Source organism: Alnus glutinosa, chromosome 1 (assembly GCF_958979055.1).
Source record: "Alnus glutinosa chromosome 1, dhAlnGlut1.1, whole genome shotgun sequence".
Classification (NCBI taxonomy): domain Eukaryota; kingdom Viridiplantae; phylum Streptophyta; class Magnoliopsida; order Fagales; family Betulaceae; genus Alnus; species Alnus glutinosa.
The window spans coordinates 17667073-17693652 of NC_084886.1; the positions used below are offsets into that span (position 1 = coordinate 17667073).

At 37.7% G+C, this 26580-nt stretch overlaps 2 protein-coding genes across 2 annotated transcripts; both read left to right on the forward strand.

The window, feature by feature from the left end:
- Positions 1-2712: 2712 nt before the first annotated feature.
- Positions 2713-4554, forward strand: LOC133858613 (stearoyl-[acyl-carrier-protein] 9-desaturase, chloroplastic-like). The gene is made up of 3 exons (XM_062294089.1): positions 2713-2729; positions 2956-3570; positions 3682-4554. The coding sequence occupies exons 2-3, from the start codon at positions 3001-3003 to the stop codon at positions 4237-4239; spliced, it is 1128 nt and encodes a 375-aa protein (XP_062150073.1). The 5' UTR covers positions 2713-2729; positions 2956-3000; the 3' UTR covers positions 4240-4554.
- A 3769-nt stretch (positions 4555-8323) lies between these two features.
- On the forward strand, positions 8324-9662 carry LOC133858614 (stearoyl-[acyl-carrier-protein] 9-desaturase, chloroplastic-like). Its single transcript, XM_062294090.1, has 2 exons — positions 8324-8910; positions 9022-9662. The coding sequence occupies exons 1-2, from the start codon at positions 8341-8343 to the stop codon at positions 9577-9579; spliced, it is 1128 nt and encodes a 375-aa protein (XP_062150074.1). The 5' UTR covers positions 8324-8340; the 3' UTR covers positions 9580-9662.
- The last annotated feature ends 16918 nt before the right edge of the window (positions 9663-26580 follow it).

Sequence of the window (26580 nt, forward strand, 5' to 3'; positions counted from 1 at the left end):
ATTGGGTGGGTTGATAACGATATGTCCTCTTACGAAAAGAAATTAATAGAACATCTGAAAGACATGGAAAAAAGAAGACATGCTGATATTGATAGATTTGAGAATTGATATATAGAAACAAAATACAAGGAGAATATGGATCAATCTATTAAACTTTGGCAGCAGTTAGAGTTGTGTCAAACTAATAGGAAGCTCTACCAATATAGGGAGAAGATGTTTCGTGTTGCGGTAATAGTAATCATTTTGCTTTTACTATTTTATCTTAGAAGTTATAGTGGATCTAGAGGTAGTAATTTGATGTTAAAATGAACTTATAGAAACAATTCGGTTAAATTGGTTTATGATTTGGTTATACAACAACATGTATTAATTTATGATTTGGATCTAGTATGTATTTGTGATTATCAGTTATGAACTTAATTCTTTGTCCATGAAGATGTCGGAATTGTTATATAGAATGCCATTTCAATCCGCCAATGAAGCTGTAAAAGTCTTACCACAAAAACAAAACCAAATTGGTCTTGAGCATTAGAGTGACCTCCTCTGAATTTTTGGCAAGATACTTTAAGCTTGAGATCTTGTTTTTTTTTACGAAATTGGTTTGTTTTTCTTAGCAATTTCACGTTCAATTGATGAACTTGCATCTAGTCCTATCTAAATTTGTCCTAATAATGTTTCATGCATGCAAAGGAGATCATCAAATGTGCATACTAAAATTGGGGATGGAGATTGTATATGAGAAACGTTACAAATAAATTGTGGATGGAGATTGTATGCAATCTCTCCATATTGTGAGAGGCTTTTAATGGTGTTATTTACCAAATTGGTCTAAAACATCAATTTTCATTACCAAATTGGTCTAAAACACAATGATACTAAGAGTGTAGCTTTTACATAATGATATCAAAAAACATAGTCATCACATTTACAACCTAACACTTTGTTTGATATAAAAAAACATAACCATCACACTAACAACCCAACACATTGTTTGATATTAAAAAACATAGCTATCACACTGCAACACAATGAATTGTTTGATATAAAAAAAAATAGATATCACTACTATGACACAAGCAAAAAACAAAAAAACAAAATGGCTGCTCTAGTATTTTTGCCATTCCGGCTTCTTCCTCTTTTTCTTATTACTTTAACTGCCTTCTTCACTGTCATAACAATATTTATACCTCTAGTGACAGGCTTTGATGAGGACCATTGTGGCTGAGAAGAACCTATTGGTTGAGAAGACACTCCTGCCTGAGAAGACAAGTGTGATTGAGGATGTCCATACAACCTTATTGTGTTGACAGTACCTTGAAACTGTAAAGACACATTTAAGCAGTAGACTAACATTACATAAACCAGTTGAGTAAAAAATGAAATAAAAAATAACACATAAAAGATGAGTGTTTTGACTCACAATAGCATTGGTCTGAGGTTGAGACTGTGACTGAGATTAACCTCTTGTTTGAAGAGGTCCATACAACCTTACTGTGTTAACAGTACCTTGAGACTGTAAAGACACATTAAAACAATAGACCAACATTACATAAACTGGTTGAGTAAAAAATTAAATAAAAGACGACACATAAAAGATAAGTGTTTTGAGTACTCACAATAGCATTGGTCTGAGGTTGAGGCTGTGACTGAGACTGACCTTTTTTTTGAGGAGGTCCGTACAACCTTATTGTGTTGACAATACATTGAGACTGATACATCAAAGTAGTAGACCAAAATTACATAAACCGTAAAAGATCAAATAAAAAACTACACAAAAGATGTGGGTTTTTAGTACTCACAATAGTTTTGGTATGAGGTTGCCCTCTTGTTTGGGACTAACCTCTACCCCTAGCTGAAACCCTTGGAATTGAAGAAGCTGGAAGCCCTTGTGGGGTAGGTTGAACCCTACCCCTACAAGTAGTCCTACCCTTACCCCTACCTCTAGATAATGCAAAAGTAGTTTGTGGGATATGATGGGGAGTTGAGGTTTGCCAAATGTTGTAGAGTTTGAAATCAGTATTTGGAAAATTAATTTTTTTTAATTTTTTTTTCTTGAAAAATATGACACGTCGCAAGGGTATTATAGGAATATCATAAAAAGTGACATTTTTGGCACACTTTGGTAGTTTGATGGGTCACTTTAACATATTTAGGGTGCGTTTGGGATTGCGATTTCGTAGACAATAAGTGCGATTTTAAACTAAATCGCAGAATATAAATCGTTTGAGAACTACGTTTTTAAAAATTGCGATTTAAAAAAGCAGAAAATCTACTTTTTCAAATCGCAGATAAGATGGTGTTTTTTTGAAAATGCAGAATTTTGAAGGTAAATTCGCGATTTTAAAGGCTAAATTGCGATTTTGTCAAACGCTTAACTGCGTTTTTAAAAATCACTTTTTTCAAATAGTACATTTTAAAATCGTTATTTTAAATCGCATTTTTTGAAATCGTAAACCCAAACGGACCCTTAAAAATTCAGGAAGCTATTTTAAAATCGACGGTTAGTTTGGAGGAACAGTTTACCCAAAATAAGTTGCCTTTAAGTTGCGCAATATAAGGTTTTTTGCCTATTAACCCCTATCAAATTTTTTTTTTTTTGGCCCATTCCCTTTTTATCGTCTCTTCATTAAAACGTTTGACTCCATCCTTCGTTAAGAGCTTATAAAATGGCTTAATGGCGGGCATGTCTTGAAGTATATCAACGAGTTCCTACAAGTAAGAGAGTCCAGGTAACATAGATTGTAAGAAAAGCTTATGCTTTGATTTCTTTAAGACTTTCTTACAATGAATGTTTTGAAAGATTAGATTTTTTTGAGAAGAATTTTTGTAATTATATTTTGACTTATCATAGCATTTTTTATTTTTTATTTTGAAATTGATTTCCTTCAAGAAATAGATGAATTTGAAGGAATATATACTTTTGTCTAATTTCTTTAAAATTTTTAATTTTCTCAGTGCTCAGTGTTTTAGCAACAAAGCAAAAAGGTTAGAAAAGAAGGCATGGCTGTAAAGCTCAACTACTTCGCCTTTCAATCCTTGGCTCTCCGATCGGCGAGAGCTCAGGGATCTCCCAAGGTATCTATGGCTTCCACTATGTACTCCAGCTCTAATGCTAACCTAGTCCGTCCCATGATACCAGCTGAAAAGCTTGAAATCTTCAAATCCATGGACGACTGGGTGAGGAGTAACATCTTAACTCTCCTAAAACCTGTTGAGAAATCTTGGCAACCACAAGACTTTTTGCCAAATCCTGCCTCAGATGGATTCATTGAGCAAGTCAGTGAACTCAGGGAGAGAGCAAAGGACATTCCCGACGACTACTTTGCCGTCTTAGTCGGCGATATGATCACGGAAGAAGCCCTTCCAACTTACCAATCACTTTTGAATGGCACAGAATTATTTTACGACGAAACAGGTAGCGATACTACACCTTGGGCAACATGGGCAAGGGGATGGAGCGCAGAAGAAAATAGGCATGGTGATCTTCTCAACAAATACCTCTTCCTTTCCGGGCGAGTGGACATGAAACAAATCGAGAAGACGACACAATATCTGATTGGGTCGGGAATGGTGAGAATCGTGAGAGATATATACATCTTTACATTTTATATCAAAGCTTCATTTAACTATCTACACATCTGATCGATCAACAAGTGTTAATGTCGTATATTTTGCTCTTAGGATTTCGGCCCGGCCAGGACAAGTCCCTGCTATTTAACTATCTACACATCGTTTCAAGAGAGAGCAACATTTATCTCCCATGGTAATACAGCCAAGCTTGCCATGAAGCACGGGGACGAAAAGCTTGCCCAAATATGCGGCACAATTGCCGCCGACGAGAAGCGCCACGAAACTGCTTATACAAAAATGTCTGGGAAGCTTTTCGAGCTTGATCCAAATGAAACAGTGATGGTCTTTGCGGACATGATGAGGAAGAAAATATCAATGCCAGGCCACCTGATGTACGACGGCCATGATGAAAATCTTTTTGATCACTTTGCAAATGTTGCTTCTCGAATTGGTGTGTACACGGTCAGGGACTATGGAGACATATTGGAACATTTGGTGGGTATATGGGGCGTGGAGAAACTAACTGGACTCTCGAGTGAGGGACGAGAAGCACAGGATTATGTATGTGGATTAGCTCGAAGACTGAGAAGGGTAGAGGAAAGAGCTCTAACAATGGCGATAAAAGCACCCACCGTTTCTTTCAGCTGGATTTCTGGCAGGGAGGTGTAGCCAATGCATAGAGTTGGTCCCTAAACCCTGCAATATGTTAGAGATCGATGTTATCAAAGACAAAGCTTTCTTCGTTCAAAATGTTAAAGGCTTCAAGACAAAGCTTACTACTACTACTAATACTACTACTAGTACCCATATGCAACTTAGGAGAGTTTGCAATAAATTAAACCAAATATTTGTTATGAAGTACTGTTTGTTCTTGTTCCTTTGTGATAGCTTTTCTAGTTGTTGGTTGAATATATATATATATAATTCTGTATTACGTGTAAGGATCGATGATGCTAAACATATATACATGAAGTACTTCTATGAACTTTATCTTGTCAACGGATGTAATAGTTTCAATATCTAGGAAATTAAGTAAAAGTTCTTTCTCTTTTAAGGTCCTTTGGGAAGTTGGCCAATATGCATGCGCGCATGACAAGTAATGTTCTCTCTCCCGCCTCCAAAATGATCCTCTCATCCTTCTCCGCCATGGAGGAGGCCAGGGGAAGAATCGTTACGATCGAGAGCATGCTGTGTCATTTGTGGCAGACTTTTTTCTTTTCTTTTTTTCCTTTTGGCATTTTTTTCTTCTTCTTTTTGTCCTCTTGTTATTGACGCTGACTCTCGTGCTTGTTCACCGGGGGTGGACGTTCCAGCAAACTGCAAACCCGACAGTAGAATACAAATTTTGAATGAGGTTTTTTTAATGCCTTCAAAATTAATTAACTATATATGACAATTAATTTAGAGTGTTATTCGTAGTGTATCTACACTAATTAGCTTGTTATTAGTTAAAATTACTATCTTATTAAACGGTACTAATTATCAAAGTAGCATATATCAAAAAGCGAAAAAAAAAAAATGATCTAAGATGAAACTAAATAACTTTGATATTATCATCTATTGTCAATTATAAACATAGAGCTCCCATGAAAAAGTAATTCATAATAATCATTATCGTTTAACCGACTCAACTAGAAAGGAATTAGACTAATTAAATTATATAGTTTATGGACAAAATAATAATTTTGGAGAAATTGAGGAAACATGCGGCTATTATGGAAATAATTTGTGGTTTGTGAGAATTTAGTTTAGAAGCTTTGATTTTATTATTAAGGATTCTTTTTTTTTTTGTAAGTATTATTAAGGATTTTTAATAGGCTATGATTTTTACTACGGATAATTAAAAGGTCAGAGAATTTGATTTGGAGCTAAATAAGTTATTTTAGGTTATAGAGATAATAGTAGCGATGCTAATAGTAAATAATAAAATATGAAAAATGAATGAATATATGCATAAAAAAATAAAAAAAAAATTAAAAATACAAAATAAAATGGTAAAAGTAGTGAAAGCTCGTAGCTTTCAAATGTACCTTTTGTAATTTTATTTTTTATTATTTATTTGTTTCATTTGTAGCTTTCAAAGGTACAACTAAGATCACATTTGAGATGCACTAAGATAGTATAATAAATGAAGTTTTAGTTTTGATGTGAAATCAATGCTTTTGCTTTCGTCAAACTATATGGGATTCTCATAGAGACCGGATTTATATATTTTAGCTAGGTCCTAAGACAATAATTTTAAATGAGGCATTTTTTACAAAAATATAATTTATTTTAATTTTTATAAAATATTTTTATTTAAAAATTATTTTTCCAGCTTTTGAAATTCAATATTATATTGCTAGTATCAAATCTAAATTTATTTTCAGTTTCAGTTAATTTATTCGTTCGTCTAGCGAATGGAGAACGTTCGTCTCAGACGTTGTTCATTCGGCCAGTGAAGGGCGAACATTGGGTGCTTATGCAAAATCCAAAAATTTTGAACTTAAAAGCCATAAAATTGTTTCTAAGCAAGTTTTAAGATCTTAATATGATCTCTAACAAACTCCTAACCTCAATTTTATCTCCATGCAGTACTAAGTACGTTAAACCTTACTAATAAAACATTAATCTAGAATTAAAACAAAAAAAAAAAACTAACTAAGGATGTAAAAATAGCTATAGATATTACAAAAACAATAGACTAGGCTACGAAAACTAACTAATCAGTGCAAAAACAATATAAGAAATGAGTTTGGTTAAGGAGGTTGCATCTCTCGAAGATGAAAGATTAAGAAAGCTCATTCTTTCTCTCCAAAACACTCTCTCACTCTCCCTCAATGATTTATTGACGAAATTGGTGAAAATGAGGTGAAGAGGGCGAGGCTGCAGGGTATTTATAGGTGAGGAGTTCGAAGTGGATAAGAATCAACTTATCTGGCTTTTGGCAAACGTTTGCCAAGCGTATCTCGAACGTTCGTGGAAAAGTTAGGGTTAGACGATCTTTTAGCGTACGACGGTGATCATTCGTGGTACGGTCTGACACACACGCTGAAGACATGTGATGTACTTTTCGACGTACACACAATACAACATGTCAAATGATCATTCGCGGTGGGGACCAGTATCGTTCCTGGAGGAAAACCGCAAACATTCCTGATTCGGTCAACTCAAATGGTCAAAAGATTCTAAATTTTCAAATATAACCTAATTATCCTCGATAATTATCTGTGGCACTACATGTTCGTAAGCGCTCTATTTGATTAACAATACAAGTCATTTGAATTGTAAAGACATCGAAGACGAGCAAAATTTAGTCCTAAGGAAAATTCTAGTGATGGACATAGGCCTCTAATTCTGAAACACTTGAAAAATCCTGGTGCCTCGATCTCCTTCGTCCACTTACAATACATTCTCTTCCATTTACATATTTGTTTGTGCAAATTTCTACAACAACGAAATGCTTAATATGATATTGCTTTAGTTGAGGAGCATAACATTTGTATTTTTATTTCAAATTCTAACAAAAATAAATTTTGCATGCACAGTCATTAAACACAAAATTAAGAGCCTTCTTTTCTATAGCATGAATCTATCCACGTTTATTGGTTGGCGATCGAGAAACTTTAATCCCTTCAGAGTATTGTTGGTTCTTTTGATTAGTATAGGTAGGCGTAATTAGAAAGTACAGCTTCAACTACGTGGGTTGCCTTCAAGGTAGGTTGTAACTCTGTAACCTCCACCCAATTACAATTATTCACAGTCAGATGTGCATGTGCCCACGTCACTGGGTTATTTATTATTTTTTTTTTTTTTATTATTATTATTTATCAACTTGAAGTCTTGAATATTGGGGCTGGGGTGGGCCAATGATTTTATAAAAAAAAAAAATGTGACAATTTTGGCACACTTTGGTAGTTTGATGGGTCACTTTAGCATATTTAGGGTGCGTTTGAGATTGCAATTTCGTAGACAATAAGTCCGATTTTAAACCAAATCGCAGAACATAAATTGTTTGGGAACTACGTTTTTAAAAATTGCGATTTGAAAACGCAGAAAATCTGCTTTTTCAAATGGCAGATAAGATGATGCTTTTTTGAAAATACAAAATTTTGAAGGTAAATTCGCGATTTTAAAGGCTAAACTGAGATTTTGTCACACGCTTAACTGCGTTTTTAAAAATCACTTTTTTCAAATAGTACATTTTAAAATCGTTATTTTAAATTGCACTTTTTAAAATCGCAAACCCAAACGGACTCTTAAAAATTTAGGAAGCTATTTTAAAATCGACGGTTAGTTTGGAGGAACACTTTATCCAAAATAAGTTGCCTTTAAGTTAGGCAATATAAGGTTTTTTTGCCTATTGACCCTAGCAATTTTTTTTTTTTTTTGGCACATTCCCTTTTTATATCTCTTTGTTAAAATGTTTGACTCCGTCTTTAGTTAAGAGCTTATAAAATGGCTTAATGGCGGGCATGTCTTGAAGTATATCAACGAGTTCCTACAAGTAAGAGAGTCAAGGTACATAGATTGTAAGAAAAGCTTATGCTTTGATTTCTTTAAGACTTTCTTACAATGAATGTTTTGAAAGATTAGATTTTTTTGAGAAGAATTTTTGTAATTATATTTTGACTTATCATAGCATTTTTTATTTTTTATTTTGAAATTGATTTCCTTCAAGAAATAGATGAATTTGAAGGAATATATACTTTGGTCTAATTTCTTTAAAATTTTTAATTTCCTCAGTGCTCAGTGTTCTAGCAACAAAGCAAAAAGGTCAGAAGAGAAGGCATGGCTGTAAAGCTCAACTACTTTGCCTTTCAATCCTTGGCTCTCCGACCGGCGAGAGCTCAGGGATCTCCCAAGGTATCTATGGCTTCCACTGTGTACTCCAGCTCTAATGCTAACCTAGTCCGTCCCATGATACCAGCTGAAAAGCTTGAAATCTTCAAATCCATGGACGACTGGGTGAGGAGTAACATCTTAACTCTCCTAAAACCTGTTGAAAAATCTTGGCAACCACAAGACTTTTTGCCAAATCCTGCCTCAGATGGATTCATTGAGCAAGTCAGTGAACTCAGGGAGAGAGCAAAGGACATTCCCGACGACTACTTTGTCGTCTTAGTCGGCGATATGATCACGGAAGAAGCCCTTCCAACTTACCAATCACTTTTGAATAGCACAGAATTATTTTACGACGAAACAGGTAGCGATACTACACCTTGGGCAACATGGGCAAGGGGATGGAGCGCAGAAGAAAATAGGCACGGTGATCTTCTCAACAAATACCTCTTCCTTTCCGGGCGAGTGGACATGAAACAAATCGAGAAGACGACACAATATCTGATTGGGTCGGGAACGGTGAGAATCGTGAGATATATATATATATACACATTTTATATCAAAGCTTCATTTAACTATCTACACATCTGATCGATCAACAAGTGTTAATGTCGTATATTTTGCTCTTAGGATTTCGGCCTGGACAGGACAAGTCCCTGCTATTTAACTATCTACACATCGTTTCAAGAGAGAGCAACATTTATCTCCCATGGTAATACAGCCAAGCTTGCCATGAAGCACGGGGACGAGAAGCTTGCCCAAATATGCGGCACAATTGCCGCCGACGAGAAGCGCCACGAAACTGCTTATACAAAAATGGCTGGGAAGCTTTTCGAGCTTGATCCAAATGAAACAGTGATGGTCTTTGCGGACATGATGAGGAAGAAACTATCAATGCCAGGCCACCTGATGTACGACGGCCATGATGAAAATCTTTTTTATCACTTTGCAAATGTTGCTTCTCGAATTGGTGTGTACACGGCCAGGGACTATGGAGGCATATTGGAACATTTGGTGGGTATATGGGGCGTGGAGAAACTAACTGGACTCTCGAGTGAGGGACGAGAAGCACAGGATTATGTATGTGGATTAGCTCGAAGACTGAGAAGGGTAGAGGAAAGAGCTCTGACAATGGCGATAAAAGTACCCACCGTTCCTTTCAGCTGGATTTCTGGCAGGGAGGTGTAGCCAATGCATAGAGTTGGTCCCTAAACCCTGCAATATGTTAGAGATCGATGTTATCAAAGACAAAGCTTTCTTCGTTCAAAATGTTAAAGCTAGGCTTCAAGCCAAAGCTTACTACTACTACTACTACTACTACTACTAGTACCCATATGCAACTTAGGAGAGTTTGCAATAAATTAAACCAAATATTTGTTATAAAGTACTGTTTGTTCTTGTTCCTTTGTGATATATAGCTTTTCTAGTTGTTGGTTGAATATATATAATTCTGTAGTACGTGTAAGGATCGATGATGCTAAACATATAATACATGAAGTACTTCTATGAACTTTATCTTGTCAAAATATAGTTTCAATATCTAGGAAATTAAGTAAAAGTTCTGTCTCTTTTAAGGTATGCAATTTGGTCCTATGGGAAGTTGGCCAATATGCATGCGCGCATGACAATTAATGTTCTCTCTCCCGCCTCCACAATGATCCTCTCATCCTTCTCCGCCATGGAGGAGGCCAGGGGAAGAATCGTTACGAGAGCATGCTGTGTCATTTGTGGCAGACTTTTTACTTTTCTTTTTTTTCATTTCGGCACTTTTTTCTTTTTCTTTTTGTCCTCTTGTTATTGACACTGACTCTCGTGCTAACTTGTTCGCCGGGGGTGGACGTTCCAGCAAACTGCAAACCCGACAGTAGATTACAAATTTTGAATGAGGTTTTTTTAATGCCTTCAAAATTAATTAACTATATATAATTATTAATTCAGAGTGTTATTCGTAGTGTATCTACACTAATTAATTAACTTGTATTTAGTTAAAATTACTATCTTATTAAACACTAATTATCAGAGTAACATATATCAAAAAGCCAAAAAAAAAAAAAAAAAATTGATCTAAGATGAAACTAAATAACTTGGATTTTATCATCTATCATCAATTATAAACATAGAGCTCCCATGAAAAAGTAATTCATAATAATCATTATCGTTTAACCGACTCGATCAACGAGAAAGGAATTAGACTAACATATAATTAAATTATATAGTTTATGGACAAAATAATAATTTTGGAGAAATTGAGGAAACTTGCGGCTATTATGGAAATAATTTGTGGTTTGTGAGAATTTAGTTTAGAAGCTTTTATTTTATTATTAAGGATTTTTTTTTGTAAGTATTATTAAGGAATTTTAATAGGCTATGATTTTTACTACGGATAATTAAAAGGTCAGAGAATTTGATTTGGAGCTAAATAAGTTATTTTAGGTTATAGAGATAATAGTAGCGATGCTAATAGTAAATAATAAAATATGAAAAATGAATGAATATATGCATAAAAAAAAAATACAAAAAAAAAATGGTAAAAGTAGTGAAAGCTCGTAGCTTTCAAATGTACCTTTTGTAATTTTATTTTTTATTATTTATTTATTTATTTGTTTCATTTGTAGCTTTCAAAGGTACAACTAAGATCACATTTGAAATGCACTAAGATAGTATAATAAATGAAGTTTTAGTTTTGATGTGAAAGCAATGCTTTTGCTTTCGTCAAACTATAAAGGATTCTGATAGAGACTGGATCAATATATTTTAGGTCCTAAGACAATAATTTTAAATGAGGTAATTTTTATATAAATATAAATATAATTTATTTTAATTTTTATAATATATTTTTATTTAAAAATTATTTTTCTAGGTTTTGAAATTCAATATTATATTGCTAGTATGAAATCTATATAATTTATTTTCAGTTTCAGTTAATTTTTGTTTATTCTTATATTTTTTAAACTTTTTTATATATTCAAATGCATATTTCTAGCAAACATTTACAACAAAAAAATTTGTAAATAAAAGAAACATTATCTTTGATATAAATTTAAATAAAATAAGAATAGAACTTATCAAAGATCTTTTCAACTTCACTTTATGTTAAAATCATCTAATTCCCTTAACCTAGACAAGCAAAGACAAAGACAAAAAAAAAAAAAAAAAAAAAACCTAATATATTTTTTTTGTTAAACAATTTTATTATTCAAAATAAATTTTGAGTATTTCCTGTTGATGGCCGAGAATTTATTCGGACTTATCTGCATTGAGAGGCACAACATAATTGATCTACTTAAAGTTTTTTCTTTTGTTTTATTATTAGTACTTAGTTTTTGTTGACAAAAATGAAACTTAAAATAATGCTCCGTTTATTTCGGCATAAAATGACTTTTGGAAAATGATTACAGCATTTTTTCGGTGTTTGATGGTGGCGAAAATAGTAGTCAATCGAAAAATGATTTTCGTTTGATCAAAAGTATTTAGTAATTTCAAAAAATTATTTACGCTTTTTAAAAGCGTAAATCATTTTCTTTAGATAGTAGACGCATTCCAACCTCTTTTAAACGACGTAGTCAACCTTCATGTTCAAATAGTCAACCATCACCAGAATCTGGTTGGTGCCGGAATCCGACAACATCCGGTCATTGTCATCGGATTTCGGTGACCAGATTCCGACCACCTTCGCCGGAATCTGGTCTTTGGATTCCGGCCATGTGGTCGGGATCTTGCCCGAATGACCGAATTTTGGCTAGCTGGCCGAGATCTTGTCAAAACGGTCGACTTTCGGCCTACTGGCCTGGATCCAACACAAATGGCCAGATTTCGGCCACCTTCGTAGGAATTCAGCTAGCTCAGATTCTGACGAAATTGTTCGAATTTCGGCCTTTGTCCCGAAATCCAGTGAAAGTGGCCAGAATCCTGCAATTAGTGATGGAATCTCGATACCGGTGATTTTTATATTATTTTATATTAATATTTCTATGTTGTAAATAAAAATTGATTTTTATAAGTTAATATGATTGAATGAAATTATAAAAAATATTTGTGATTTTCCTTACGGGCTAAACACCAGAAGATGTTTTCAGTGAAAAACATTTTCCTGAAAAATGACTTTCTTAAAACCACTTTACGACGAAAACCATTTTATGTCGAAACAAACAGAGCATAAGAGACAAAGAAAAAAAAAAAACCAAAAAAAAAGGGGAAATGTGGTAATTCCACATCCACATGTTCTTGATGAAAGAAAAAAAAATTGGAAGAAGTGTTCCGCAGCCACACATTTTGCCTTCTCTCTTGGTGAGGTGCTGACTTCAAGGTTAAGTGTATGGTACTAGAAAAAAGTCGATCCATGTACTACCTTTAATGATGGTCACTACTAGGGCTGAGCATGGGGCCGGGGGGGGGGGGGGGGGGGGGGGGGGGGAGGGATGGGGTTTTTTTGACCCCGCCTCGCAGGGGTGTGGGTACCCAAAGGGAACCCGCAACCCGTGAAAAACCTATTGAAACCGCGCGGGGCGGGGATCCCCGCGGGGTAATACAGATTTTTTTTATTTATTTTGAAAAAAGAATAATACAGATTTTTTTAGGTACAATTGTTGCCTTGTAGGAAAAACAATGTTCACTATCACCCACCATAAAAAGTCAGTGCGAGCAATGAGAAATTTTGCCAAAACATGCTGTGAGTTCTCATCCACACACTATAATAAACACATGAATCTCATTCTCATCTGCAGTCCACGTATATACAATCTCATATGACTTTAAATACATCATATACAATGAGTCAATGAGCCCATCAAGGCCCAACCCAATTATCCTGTATTGCCACAATCTCAATGCAAATGAAAGGTCTCATAGATCAAATTCAAATGATTCAAATGAACACCTTACCAGTTACCAACTTACGGTACTTACCACTAGTGCACCACCATGGCCATTTGCTACAAAACTTATAACACATAAAAGCACAGTTCCATTGTACAACACAAAAGCTCCAACAAAATTCGAAACAAATGGTGAACAAGTTAACCATCATATATTCTTTACTGCCAAAACACGCAAAATTCATCATATGCACACTAATTTGAAACAATACTGAGTGCTTAACACAGATTCCACGCAATAAGCACATCACCATTACATGAAATAATTAGAGATAAGCAACATTGTTCTAGGTTAATCTGAAAATTACAAAACTAACAAGTAACAACAATGTTAGCTAGAAACGCAAAATCCATGAACCCCACCACACAATTCGCATAAATCTCAACCAATACAGACATATAAAGTCATAAAATGCTTAGTACAAAAAATAAACACTTGTACAGATAAAGGAAAACCATAAATCAAACACTGTTCCAGAGCATCAAGCACCTCTCAATCGGTCACCACAAGCATCAAGCACCCAAGTTTCAACTAAAATTTTGAGTCTTCACTTCACTAATCCTCCTCAAGCAAAATATTGATGTTCTTCAAATTTATTTCTACAAACATTAGAACCGATAATTAGAAATTTAGAATATTTAAATAGCAAAATAAATTAAGAAGTGAATAATAGAAAGCTAAAAGCTTACTTGACTCGAGCTTATAACTTTCAGGATCTTCAACCATCTTTGTGTCACAACCATTGATGGGTTTTAATCTTAACCAGTTTTGTGCACACACCAATGCTTCAACCGTTATTGTGGCCAATGAACTTCGAAAAGGATCCAACACACGCCCTCCACTGCTAAATGCCGACTCTGAAGCAACTGTAGTAATGAGAATTGCCAACACAATACGTGCTATTTGGGCAAGTATTGGAAATTTGGTTGAGGTCACCTTCCACCAATTTAAAATATCGAAGTTCTCATTCGGTTTTTCAATCTCCTCCATCAAATACCGTTCTAACTCCGATTTGTGTTGAACATCACTATTAGAAGTCATGAGCTTTGAGTACCTATTTAACAATTTATATGTACGTTTCCCAGTTTCTCTTACCTTTGAGGAACCTTGAGGAAGTGCACCACTATGTTCACCTTGAGATACACTCTCTCCAGTGTTGACGTGATCATATAATTTTTGAAGGTGGTTCTTCAATTTTATTATCGTATCATTGCATTGCTCAACACTAAGAATATCATTGAACCAGTATTCCAATGACCCCAACTTGGTTCGTGGATCAAGTATAATGGCAACAAACAACAACACATTAACCTTATCAAGATCCCCCCAATACTTTTTATACTTCGACATCATTTTCTCCGCCATAGAACTCAATATATAATCACCACTGTCACAATATTCTTGTGAATGTAGTTGAATGGCAGAAACTTCTTCAATATACATATTACATGTCACATACAAAGACCCCAAAATTCGCATTGTGGCTTCATAAAAAATTTCGAGAAACTTGAGAAAAACCTTAATACGAGCCCAATCATCACCATTAGGAGGTCCTAAACCAGTTTTACCATCCCACAACACAGGACCGTAATATCCATCCAATTCTTCCATAAGTTCAAATGCACTATGACATTTTCCTGCAACTTCCAACATTTTAAATGTAGAGTTCCATCTAGTTGGAACATCCAAACACAACAACCCCTTGAAATTAATGTTTTCTCTTTCCAGACAAGTCTTAAAACTCTCAAATCTTGAAGGAGAAGACTTCACATATTTAACCGCATTTCTAACCCTCATAATGGATTCGTCAACCTCTTTCAACCCCTCAGTCACAATAAGATTCAAGATGTGTGCACAACACCTCACATGCATAAACCGATTCTCTAATATGGCACCAGGCTTATGAGCACTTCTCTTCCTCAAGTACTCCAAAGCAGCATCATTAGAAGAAGCATTATCAACTGTGATAATGAAAATGCTACCAATGCCCCATTCATGCATACACGACTCAATCTTTCCCCCAATGGTCTCACCTTTGTGATTAAGAATTAAAAAAAAGTTTAAAATTCTTTTATGTAAGTTCCATTCTGTTAGTATTTTGGCCTCATTTTGTGTTTGGACAAAATCACTTATATGTAAGGATGCTGCAAACAGGGATTCCACTGTTCAGAAGTGAAGTCAGAAGAATTTCAAAGTTCCTTGTCAGTCGTCCGGACGATGTGTCATCCCGTCCGGACGCCAGACACTCCAGCATCATCCGTCCGGACGACGTGCTTCTTCCGTCAGGACACTTCACTGTATCGAGAAGCTTCTGTGCCAGCTTGCTCCGTCCGGACGTTTCTGCAGCACGTCCGGACGCCTATCAGTTCTCGAACGGTTCACTGATTCTTTCCAAGTTTCAAGAAAGGGAAGATCAATCAACCGTCCGGACGATGTGGTATACCGTCCGGACACGTATCTCCGTAAGGCAAGAATCGCAGTTCAAAATGAACCGTTCGGACATCTGACAGCTGTGGTCCGGACGCTGGTGCATCGTATATGGTAACTGACGATTCAACTTCAGCCGTCCGGACGTCTCCCCTTTATGGTCCGGACGCACACACATCAGATATGGAAATTGCGTGCTGAAGTTTAGCCGTCCAGATGCTCCTGCCCCTTAGTCCGGACGCACGAAGCCTGTTATGGAAATTACTTGCAGCAGACGTGCGTTCGTCCGGACGATTGAGCCATCCCGTCCGGACGATGTTCTTATACAGGAAAGATTTCTTCGCGAAAATTTCGGAAAATCCTGTCGCATAGTTGTCCGTCCGGACGATCATGGTCCACCGTTTGGACGGCTTACATGCTTATTTTGCCTGACGCTCATTCTGACCCCCAGACTATAAATATGGGTCCTTGGGCACTTAGAGCTGCAAGAATTCGGTGTGAATTCCATTAGAGCTCAGAGACGTGTTATTTCCTCTAGAGCCGTTTTTCAAGTGTGCTGCGCTATAAATCAAAGTCTATCTTAGAGGTCGGCTCTAAGGTAATGAGTTCCATTGAAGACCCCTTCAGGTAGGTGAACCTAGTTGGGAAGCGTTCGTGTTGGGTTACACGTCAGAGATCAAGGTACGACCACTGCATTGGTACATGTGAGTGTTACTATCTTGTATCTAGCTTTGTCTTCTGAATAGTGGAATTCCTGGGTTTGGCTGCCCCGGAGTGGTTTTTCTCTTAACTGAGTTTCTACTTCATCAACAAAAATCCTTGTGTCATTTACTTTCCGCTGTGCCTTAATTTTTGTTGACACTTATGCACACACTTTACTTTTAGAAGTCATTTCAATTTTTCAATTGGTATCAGAGCTTGGTACACTCTGAGAAGATTAATTTCTTGAGTGTTTTTATATTTGACTTCTATATTTATTTTGTCTCAAACTCTTAATTCTGTTCCTGCCTTTGATGGCTCGAACTATGGCTATTGGAAGGCACGTATGCGTTTCTTTTTGAAATCTATTGACTGTTGGGGTATTGTTGAGACTGGTTGGACTAAACCAGAGGATACAATGCTTGAACTAGTCACTGAAAAGAACGCTCGTCTTTCAAATGACAAAGCCCTCCATGCTCTATGCCAAGCACTTTCTCCATCTGAATTCGCCAAAATTTCAAATTGCGAATCAGCCAAAGCAGCATAACAAATTTTGGAAACAACATATGAAGGCACAAAACTTGTAAAATCTGCCAAACTTCAGATGTTGATTTCAAAATTTGAAGAAATTAAGATGTTAGAGGAAGAGACATTTGGAGAGTTTTACTCTAAAATAAGTGACCTAAGGAACTCCATGGTGAGTCTTGGGAAACATATCTCGGATGTAAAACTCATCCGAAAAATTCTCAGATCTTTGCCCGAGCGTTTCAGGATTAAGGTAACGACTATTGAGGAAAGCAAGGATCTTGAAGAAATGAAGATTGAAGAGCTGGTTGGATCTCTTCAAACATACGAGCTGTCTCTGCCCCCGGTCAAGAAATTAAAGACCATTGCTCTTAAGGCTTCCAAGAAGAGGGTAGAGGCCTCCTCTGAAGAAGAATCTGAGGATGAAGAAAAGGCTGTGGCAATGCTTGCCAAAAATTTCAGAAGACTAATGAAAGATGATCGGTTCAAGAAGAAGTTTTCTGAAAAAGCCAAGAAACCTCTCAGAGAAGCTGAATCAGAGGATGAGAAAGATCCTAGAGGACCCCGATGTTTTGAATGCTCAGGCTATGGGCATATCCGAGCCGATTGCGAGAATCTCAAGAAGGGCAAAGGGAAGGCTTATAATGTGACTATCGGTGATGAGTCCGAAGAAGATGCTCCGGAGTCTGACAAATTTCTGGCTTTTGTGGCCCCTTATGTTGAAGAAGAAGACTCATATTATTCGGAGCATAATGAGAATGAGGTAGAGCTCAAGGAAGCATACAAAACTCTCTACAAAGAGTTTGAGAAGTTGAGGGAAGCCCGAAAGCAGCAAGTTAATGATCTGAACAGTCTGCATACTAAGAAGAGCTCACTGCTGCTCAAGATACGGGAGCTCGAGGAAAAGCTACTTGAGACACAGCTCCAGCTAGAGAGAGTCACTGATGAGAAGTTGACTCGTATGCTGTCCATTCAGAAGAGCCCACATGACAAGACTGGTCTTGGGTATGTAGCTTCCTCTTCTGATATTCCTTCTTCCTCGAAGACTGTGTTTGTGCCTCCTACAGTCCCAGAGCTTCCTCCAGTTATTGAAGATAAATAGAAGGAAAAGGTCAATGATGATGTTCTAGGCACTCAGTAGCCTCATTCCATCAGAAGACCTCCTATTTGCCATCACTGCGGTCTCAGTGGGCATGTACGGCCTCAGTGCTCCCTCTTGAAAGCACAAAAGGCCAAAGCCAAGAAAGAAGTGCCTAGACAAGCTCAGTATGGCACTGACCTGCAGTTCAACATCAGACTCCTTGGCATCAGGCACCATGGGGACAAGCACCAAGACATCAGTACCAAGCCTCTTGGTCTCATGCTCCTCAGCATCAGCGGCCTCAACAGCGGTTTGTATCAGCCAATCAGAGTGGCACTTACAAGAGCAAACCCAGGCATTTGAGAAGGCCTCAAGAGCAATACATCGGTGAGCCTCTTGTTTGGATGCAAAACATGATGGAGTGGATGATGCGGTCTTGTCAGCCACCACCCACTAGAAGGCAGACTTGGGCTGAGAAGGACAGTTACCCCAGGAGGGGGAATAGACGCACCTAGCGGATTCAGGTGTTCATGCCTAGGATTTGGTTCCTAATCCTAAGGCATCAGGTTTGATAGCTAGCATATTTTCCTTGTCATATTTATGTGCTAGTTATCTAGGAACCAGTTGGCTGTGCCCCCTTGTGTTTTTTTTCTTCTTGAGAAAACTTTGTAGGTATTTTTGGGGAAGACAGAAAAAGCAGGTCGAGCGACTGTTTTTCTGTAGTGGCATCTTTGAGCACACACAGGTTTGATTGTACCTTAGCATATGATGTCTTTTTCCATATTGCTTGTTGTGTTGGTTCATTTCTTTTAATAAATAAAAAAAATAAATAAAATTGGGGGATAATTTGCAGGATATTATTTCTCTTGGCTTATTAGATATTGCATGCATTCTTGCCTTATATCTCAATTCGGTATGCATTGATTAAATACGCTTAGATATAATTGAGAGTTTTGACTATACTAGCCAAGTGTTTTTCCTATTTATGCAAAAAGTAGGATAACTTATTTCCTCATGTGATGAAAAAGTGCACTATCCCGGGCTCCCCTAAAGGTACATCTTTCCTTATCTGACTCTTTGCTTTTGGAAATTTTGGATAAGAGAAGAAATCCTTGATTAGATGGCCAAATTGACCACATGCTAGTTGAACCTAGCATCTATAAACTCTGGCACTCCCTTCAGTTTGCAGTACCATAAGATTCGAGCAGTAAATCATAAAAAAAATAAAAAATTATGTGCTTTAAATTTGTTTAATCACTGCTTATGTGCTTAAATTTACCTTGCCCTCTATGAGCAAGTAAAAAATTATATGTGCTGTATCTTAGGGGGAGTGTATCAGATGAGGGTGTCTAGGCCCTAGCAAGCTATAAGGTTTGACTTTTGGCATATCTGTCTTTGATTTTCTCTCGTGTCTAGAAAATCTAGTTGCTCTTTGTCATGTCTTGGAAAGTCATACCTTGTGGGAAAAGAGTCTCCACACACACACACGCATTGCTTGAGTTGAGTTGCCTATTTGATTTTTATATAATCAGGAAAAATTATGTGTGCTAATTGAAATCTCAACTTCCTTTCATATCTTTGTGTATTTCTGAGATGCTCTTTGATTGTGTTATCAGTTGATTATGCATGTGTATTCTAACACTGACTTGAGAAAATTTGATCTCTGTAAATTCTTCTCAGCTTTTCTGGTGTTTCAGTGTGGAGCGTCCGGATAGTCTACATTGACGTCCAGACGGACTGGTGATCCTGACGGTTCTCCCTTGGAGTTCAGACGGAGATGGAGCCCACATGTCCGGACAGGACCTGACAGAGTCTGGACGCACGCTGTCATCATTGTCCGAACGATTTCTTTATATCATCCGGACGCGCGCGACCGTTCTGCTCCTTTCCGAGGTAGCGAGCGTCTGGACGTCATCAATCCACCGTCCGGACGGGGACCCCACAGCGACTATAAAATGGTCAGATCGCCGAATTCTCTTCATACCCCACAAAATCAGATTTTTTGGCTGTTTGTGAGTAAGGTTGGCTTTAAGTTTTTGGCATTTTGCATATATCTCTCATATTTCAGGTATTTTTCTAGTCTTTTTCTCTTCATTTTTTTTTTTTTAAAACTGTTAGAATGTTATTTATTTTTGGAATATGAGATGCATATATCTGCCATGCTGAAATTTCTTGGACTTAGTTGATATTATTTTTGAAGTCCCTTTACTATTGTTATTCTGCCAAATTTGTGTTATCCTAACAAGAATATTTTTGGAATATTTTTCTTTGGAAATTCTTGTTAGATCTTTTGCAGAATCATGTTTGCTGGTAGTCCACCCCGCAGGGTCCGTCAGAGGCTTGTGGAAGATAGGGCTGAATTTTAGGCCAAAATTATGGACCACTCCGTCATTGCTGAGCGGAACGTGCTTCGGGCTGATATCATGGTGCCACCACTGGACAACATACTTGACATCATTTAGACGTACAACTGGGGATATCTCCACAGCTGTGCTTGTGTGGTGTACACTAGATTGGTCAAGCTGTTCTACGCCAACTTGGAAGTGGTGCAGAATGATGATCATGGAGTGGTGCTCCAGTCCTCCGTTGCAGGCCATCTCATCACTGTTGATCCTCAAGTCATCAGGCACATCATTCGAGTCCCAGTGCTCGAGATTTCGGCCAGCCCTTACAATGAGGTGGTGCTGCCTCCATCCCTGGATGATCTCAGGGAATTCTTTCGTGCCGTTCCACAAGGTGTGGAGCGCTCTACTGCTATCCGGATTGGTGCCCTTTCACCCTCCCACCGCATGCTGGCCAAGATAATCCAGCAGAACATCTAGCTGGTTGCCCGGCGCAGTGATATGATCCTGAAACGGGCCCAGTTTGTCTATGCTATCCACCTCCGCCTGCCTTTCTGCCTATGCAAGCACATTTTGGGGGTTATATTAGAGGCCCATGATGAGAGCACTGCTGGTCTCCCTTTTGGCTGCCTCCTTACTCAGATTATTCTTCAGTCGGGCATAAATGTCAATGGCGAACCGAAGAAGAAAATCCAGCTGCCCATCAGCAAGCAGACATTGATGAAGTCTAATGCGCAGCTGCGGAGAGATGACTCTGATGATGATGAGGCGCCCCCACCTGCTGCTATGCCGGTCAGCTTTCCAAATATGGCTTCATCCTCACATACTGTACCTCCATCTGAGCCAGAGGTAAATTATGCTCAGATTATGGAGGCTTTTGCTGCACTTCAGGGAGGGATGAGCAGCTTGCAAGTGTCTATGTCCCCCATGCAACAGTCTATGAGTTCCTTGCAGCTTGCTGTGCACTCCATCGACAGGCGCTTGGAGCAGAACCAGCTGAACCTTCAGGAGTGCCTGAAGTATCATCATCCTAACAGCAGTGATGATGAGGATGGTGCAGATGGGATTTTACCCATGACTGAGGATGTTTGATTCCCTTTTATGTTTTTTTGTAGTCTTTTTGTTATTTTTGAGACAATTTCTGTTTGTGGTTAAAACTTTTTGGATATATATTACTCTGTTTCCCGGGTCCTTCTAAGACCGTTAGGGGGAGTAATTTTTATGACAGTTAGTTTTTATTACTCTGTTTACCCTTTGTCCCTTTGTGACAAAAAGGGAGAGTAATTTTTATTTTGGACCGGGAATGTATTTCCAAACCGGTCAAGTAATTTTTGTCACAGAATGGCCAAAGGGGGAGTTTGTTAGTATTTTGGCCTCATTCTGTGTTTGGACAAAATCACTTATATGTAAGGATGCTGCAAACAGGGATTCCACTGTTCAGAAGTGAAGTCAGAAGAATTTCAAAGTTCCCTGTCAGCCGTCCAGACGATGTGTCATCCCGTCCGGACGCCCATCTGTCTACTGCTCCATCCGTCCGGACGATGGCCAGACACTCCAGCATCATCCGTTCGGACGACGTGCTTCTTCTGTCCGGACACTTCACTGTATCGAGAATCTTCTGTGCCAGCTTGCTCCGTCCAGACGTTTTAGCAGCACGTCCGGACGCCTATCAGTTCTCGAATGGTTCACTTATTCTTTCCAAGTTCCAAGAAAGGGAAGATCAATCAACCGTCCGGACGATGTGGTATACTGTCCGGATGCGTATCTCCGTAAGGCAAGAATCGCAGTTCAAAATGAACCGTCCGGACATCTGACAACTGTGGTCCGGACGCTGGTGCATCATATATGGTAATTGACGATTCGACTTCAGTCGTCCGGACGTCTCCCCTTTATGGTCCGGACGTACACGCATCAGATATGGAAATTGCATGCTGAAGTTTAGCCGTCTGGACGCTCCTGCCCCTTGGTCCGGACGCGCGAAGCCTGTTATGGAAATTACTTGCAGCGGACGTGGGTCTGTTCGGACGATCGAGCCATCCTGTCCGGACGATGTTCTTATACAGGAAAGATTTCTCCGCGAAAATTTCGAAAAATCCTGTCGCATAGTTGTCCGTCCGGACGGTCATGGTCCACCGTCTGGATGGCTCACAGGCTTATTTTGTCTGACGCTCATTCTGACCCCTAGACTATAAATAGGGGTCTTTGGGCACTTAGAGCTGCAAGATCAGTGTGAATTCCATTAGAGCTCAGAGACGTGTTATTTCCTCTAGAGCCGTTTTTCAAGTGTGCTGCGCTATAAATCGAAGTCTATCTTAGAGGTCGGCTCTAAGGTAAGGAGTTCCATTAAAGACCCCTTCAAGTAGGTGAACCTGGTTGGGAAGCGTTCGTGTTGCGTTACACGTTAGAGATCAAGGTACGAACACTACATCGGTACATGTGAGTTTTACTATCTTGTATCTAGCTTTGTCTTTTGAATAGTGGAATTCCTGGGTTTGGCTGCCCCGGAGTGGTTTTTCTCTTAACTAAGTTTCCACTTCGTCAACAAAAATCCTTGTGTCATTTACTTTCTGCTGTGCCTTAATTTTTGTTGACATTTATGCACACACTTTACTTTTAGAAGTCATTTCAATTTTTCACATTCACTATCAATAAAATGAGCAGTGATACACATGTAATTAAGGTTCTGAATTGAAGTCCAACAATTAGTAATAAGACAAACCTGAACACCAGATGTCAAGAACATTCCCCTCAACTTTTATTTCTCAGACATAAAGAGTTAAAAACAATCCCTCATTATAGTAAAACGGGAAGGAATTGAAAACCTAGGTTCAACTATTTTCATGAAGTCCTAAAACCCTTCACCTTCCACAAATCTAAACGGCAACTCATCTACTATGATCATCTTAGAAATTGCTGCCCTTATTTTTAAAGCATAAAACTTAGCAATCACAAGGTTACCACTAGATCCTTCATTCACTGCCGCTTGTCCTTCCCTCTTAGCCTCAAAGCTCAACTTCGATTGTGTCTTATCAAACCTACCAGAATATTTTTTTACAGCTTTTCTTGATATGTTGTAGCATAGATGAAGTACCATGGCTTCTAGTGTGACAATTAAACTCCCTCTTACAATAATTGCATTGTGATTTATGATCATCGGGGTCACTGGACTCTAGCTTGGTAAAATGTTCTCAAACCGTTAATGTTTGCTCATTTTTTTTAGGTTTTGGTGGGAGAGCTAAACTAGGATTTTGTGGGCCAATAGTTGAAGAACTAGAACCCATATTAGTATCCAAAAGACTAGACCTAGATGAAGCAAAACTAGAACCAATAGGTCCAATAGTAGCACTAGTTGAATCGTCCATGACTTGATTTTACAATTTAAGTGGAAAAAAAAAACATAATCAACAGCAGATAGAGACCTAACATAATCATACATTGATAATCCTAACATATTCTATTAAGACCCCACATGCCCCTTGAACCACAAATTCAAATCTAAATTATAGGCACACATGTATCATCATTCATAAACCAAACAAAGAACAAACAATACCTGCAAAGCCTAAATCCCTTAAAAGTTAGAACGAGACCCGTGAACCGTGAAAGTGATTCCTCCGAAAATACCTGCAAACCATGTAAGTCAAGTAAGTGAGGGTGAACACTTACTTACTTGAGAAAAATCCTAACAGTTGCCAAAACTTTTTACATCTTTTAGAAGTTGTATAAAATATTTAATAAATACGAACATGTTAGGTCGAATCCACAGCCTACGTACACAGCAACCAGAACTACCAGTACCAACAAAATGAGACAATGCAAAATTGAACATAAACTTAAACTTCAATTTCTTAATGGGTTTACTACAAATGGTCCCCCCCTTCATATGTTATAAGAATGAACTCTGGACAATGGAGATATTCTCAATTATTAATCACAAAGAAGGAAAAGCACAAATCTGAACTTGATCAGAATCTCTCATTAGGAAAGCGACAAATGCAGATCTAAGAAACATTAGGCATTGGAGTACAATTTACATTTGCAAAATTTCAGGCCTGTGCTACTGTGTATGAGAGAAAAATAAGTGAAGTGCAACGCATGAAAGAGACAGCCAAAAATATGACTTCTTGCATGAAATTCGACTCGAATGAGCCCTATCCAAACACAAGTACTAAAATTACACGAACTCCTTTTGGCCAAAAGTTCAGAAAAAAAAAAAAAAAAAAATAGCAAACACCCACCAAACCGTTCCTCGACCAAAATGGGTTTCTTTATTATCAATATACAGAAAAAGATGATTTTCAAAATGGAGAGGCAACCAAGTTCACAGCATTAAGGGCATTGTCGAATAGGGGAAAACAAAGAGGAAAATAACCAAAATTTTAAACGAGAGAATGGGAGATGTACTGATTGTGGGTGCGTCCATGTGTGCGGGCCGGTGAGGCGAGTGGGCAGTGGGCTGCTGCAAGCCGTGACGGTGAGGGCGTGACGTGAGGACCGGTGAGGTGAGTGGGGACTGTGGGGAGCTGTAGGCCGTGACGGTGAGGGAGTGACGTGAGGGCCGGTGAGGCGAGTGAGGACCATGGGGTGCTGCAGGGCCGCCATGCGGCGCTTTGTTGCAGTGATAGGGAGTTAGGGAAAACTTAGGGTTAAAACTTAGAATTGTAGCACCCCATATTTTAACACATAAAATATAATGTCTTAAAATTATATTTTAAGACCTAATAATAAGGCAAAAAAAATATATGAATATTTATGAAAATAAATATTCATTGATTAAAAAGCGTTTATAGTTCTCATTGAATATAGGGATTCCTTATTCGTTGGTTTTAACAGCACTTCTTATGCTAGCTTTGGACTTATCGGTGAGATGTTTTTCCCACCAGGCTTGAAGGGTTTCTATGAAACTTGAAACCAGGAGGTCAACAACCTCTGGTCGACTTAGGTCATGATTCATAACATAACTGTTAGAGACCATGGTCATATGGGTTAACTTATCAAGTATTTGTTGTTCAACTGATAAACTATACGAATGGAATATCGATGGTTTAGCTTCTCTAGGCTCAGGTTCGGCTTTGCTATCATTATTTCTGCTAGCGGCCGACTAAAGTTTATGCTCAATTTTCAAGAGATTAACATCTTATTTTAACTCTTGATTTTCTTCCTTAAGTATTTTAGTCTCAGACTTGACTTGATTAACTTCAAGTTGCAAATCTTTTATTTTGATCTGTTCCTTGGGTTTATCAAATCTTTTAAGTGTGTTACTTAAACTTATTTCAAGGCTTTTAGACTTATTTACCTCTCTTTATGTGAGAAGTTTTCTTAACTTTTCCAAGTATTGTCTTTTTAACTCAGGATTCTCAATTTTGCTTATAAGATCAAGAAGCAATTCTTCTTGCTCTTCTTCTTTGGTCATAACACCAATTGTTTTACAATAGGTGTCTTGACAACTAAAACTTATGTCGGGACTTGACTTAATACTACTGCAAGAGCAATAGCTACTTCCACTTGAACTTACTTCAGACTCACAGTCACTGGGTTCAGTGTCTTGTATCTCTAACATTCTTATTAAATTTTCTTTTTCTTCGTTAGAGACTTTTAGCTACTTAATGGTTTCTTTAGCTTTGCGATCCTTTGCAAAGTGACTTGACCTACCACACTTATAACAACCTTCTTTGTTGTTCTTAAATCTTTGTTTCTTAGGTTTCCTTTTTTCTTTCTTATAGAACTCATTCGGCTCAAAGCTTCTTTTCTTGAATCTTTTAAACCTTTTCTTATGCTTTCTAGATTCTTCATGCTTACGAGACTTCTTATGTTTCTTAGATGGTGCTACCAAAGGCAGACCATATTGCTCATAGAAATTACTCATTTCATATTTAGCCTTTTTCTTTTCCTTATTGGCTTGGTTTGATGTTTTCATATCAATACACATCTTAAGACCTTTCTGGATAGCACTTATGATATTCCCATAAGTGAGATTATCATACTCTATCACATTGTTCTCATTGACTAGGACTTGTTTAATCTTATGAGCAAACAGATGGGGTAAACCATTTATGAACTTTTCCTTCCAAAACGGTTGGTTACTATCTTCTCTTAGCATGACTCTAGAGAGGAATACATCTTTGTACCATCTGAAGTTGCTTAGGGTTGGACATCTTAGGTTGCTTAGTTGGTCATGGATTCTAGACGTGAGGTGGCTTGGAGTGCCAACAAAATGCTCTATAATTGTATAAAACAAAG

Coding starts and splice junctions, on each gene's coding strand:
- LOC133858613 (XM_062294089.1), top strand. CDS start 3,001: ATGGCTGTAAAGCTCAACTACTTCGCCTTTCAATCCTTGGCTCTCCGA. Junction 3,571..3,681: donor ATCTGATTGGGTCGGGAATG/GTGAGAATCGTG, acceptor TTTTGCTCTTAG/GATTTCGGCCCGGCCAGGAC.
- LOC133858614 (XM_062294090.1), top strand. CDS start 8,341: ATGGCTGTAAAGCTCAACTACTTTGCCTTTCAATCCTTGGCTCTCCGA. Junction 8,911..9,021: donor ATCTGATTGGGTCGGGAACG/GTGAGAATCGTG, acceptor TTTTGCTCTTAG/GATTTCGGCCTGGACAGGAC.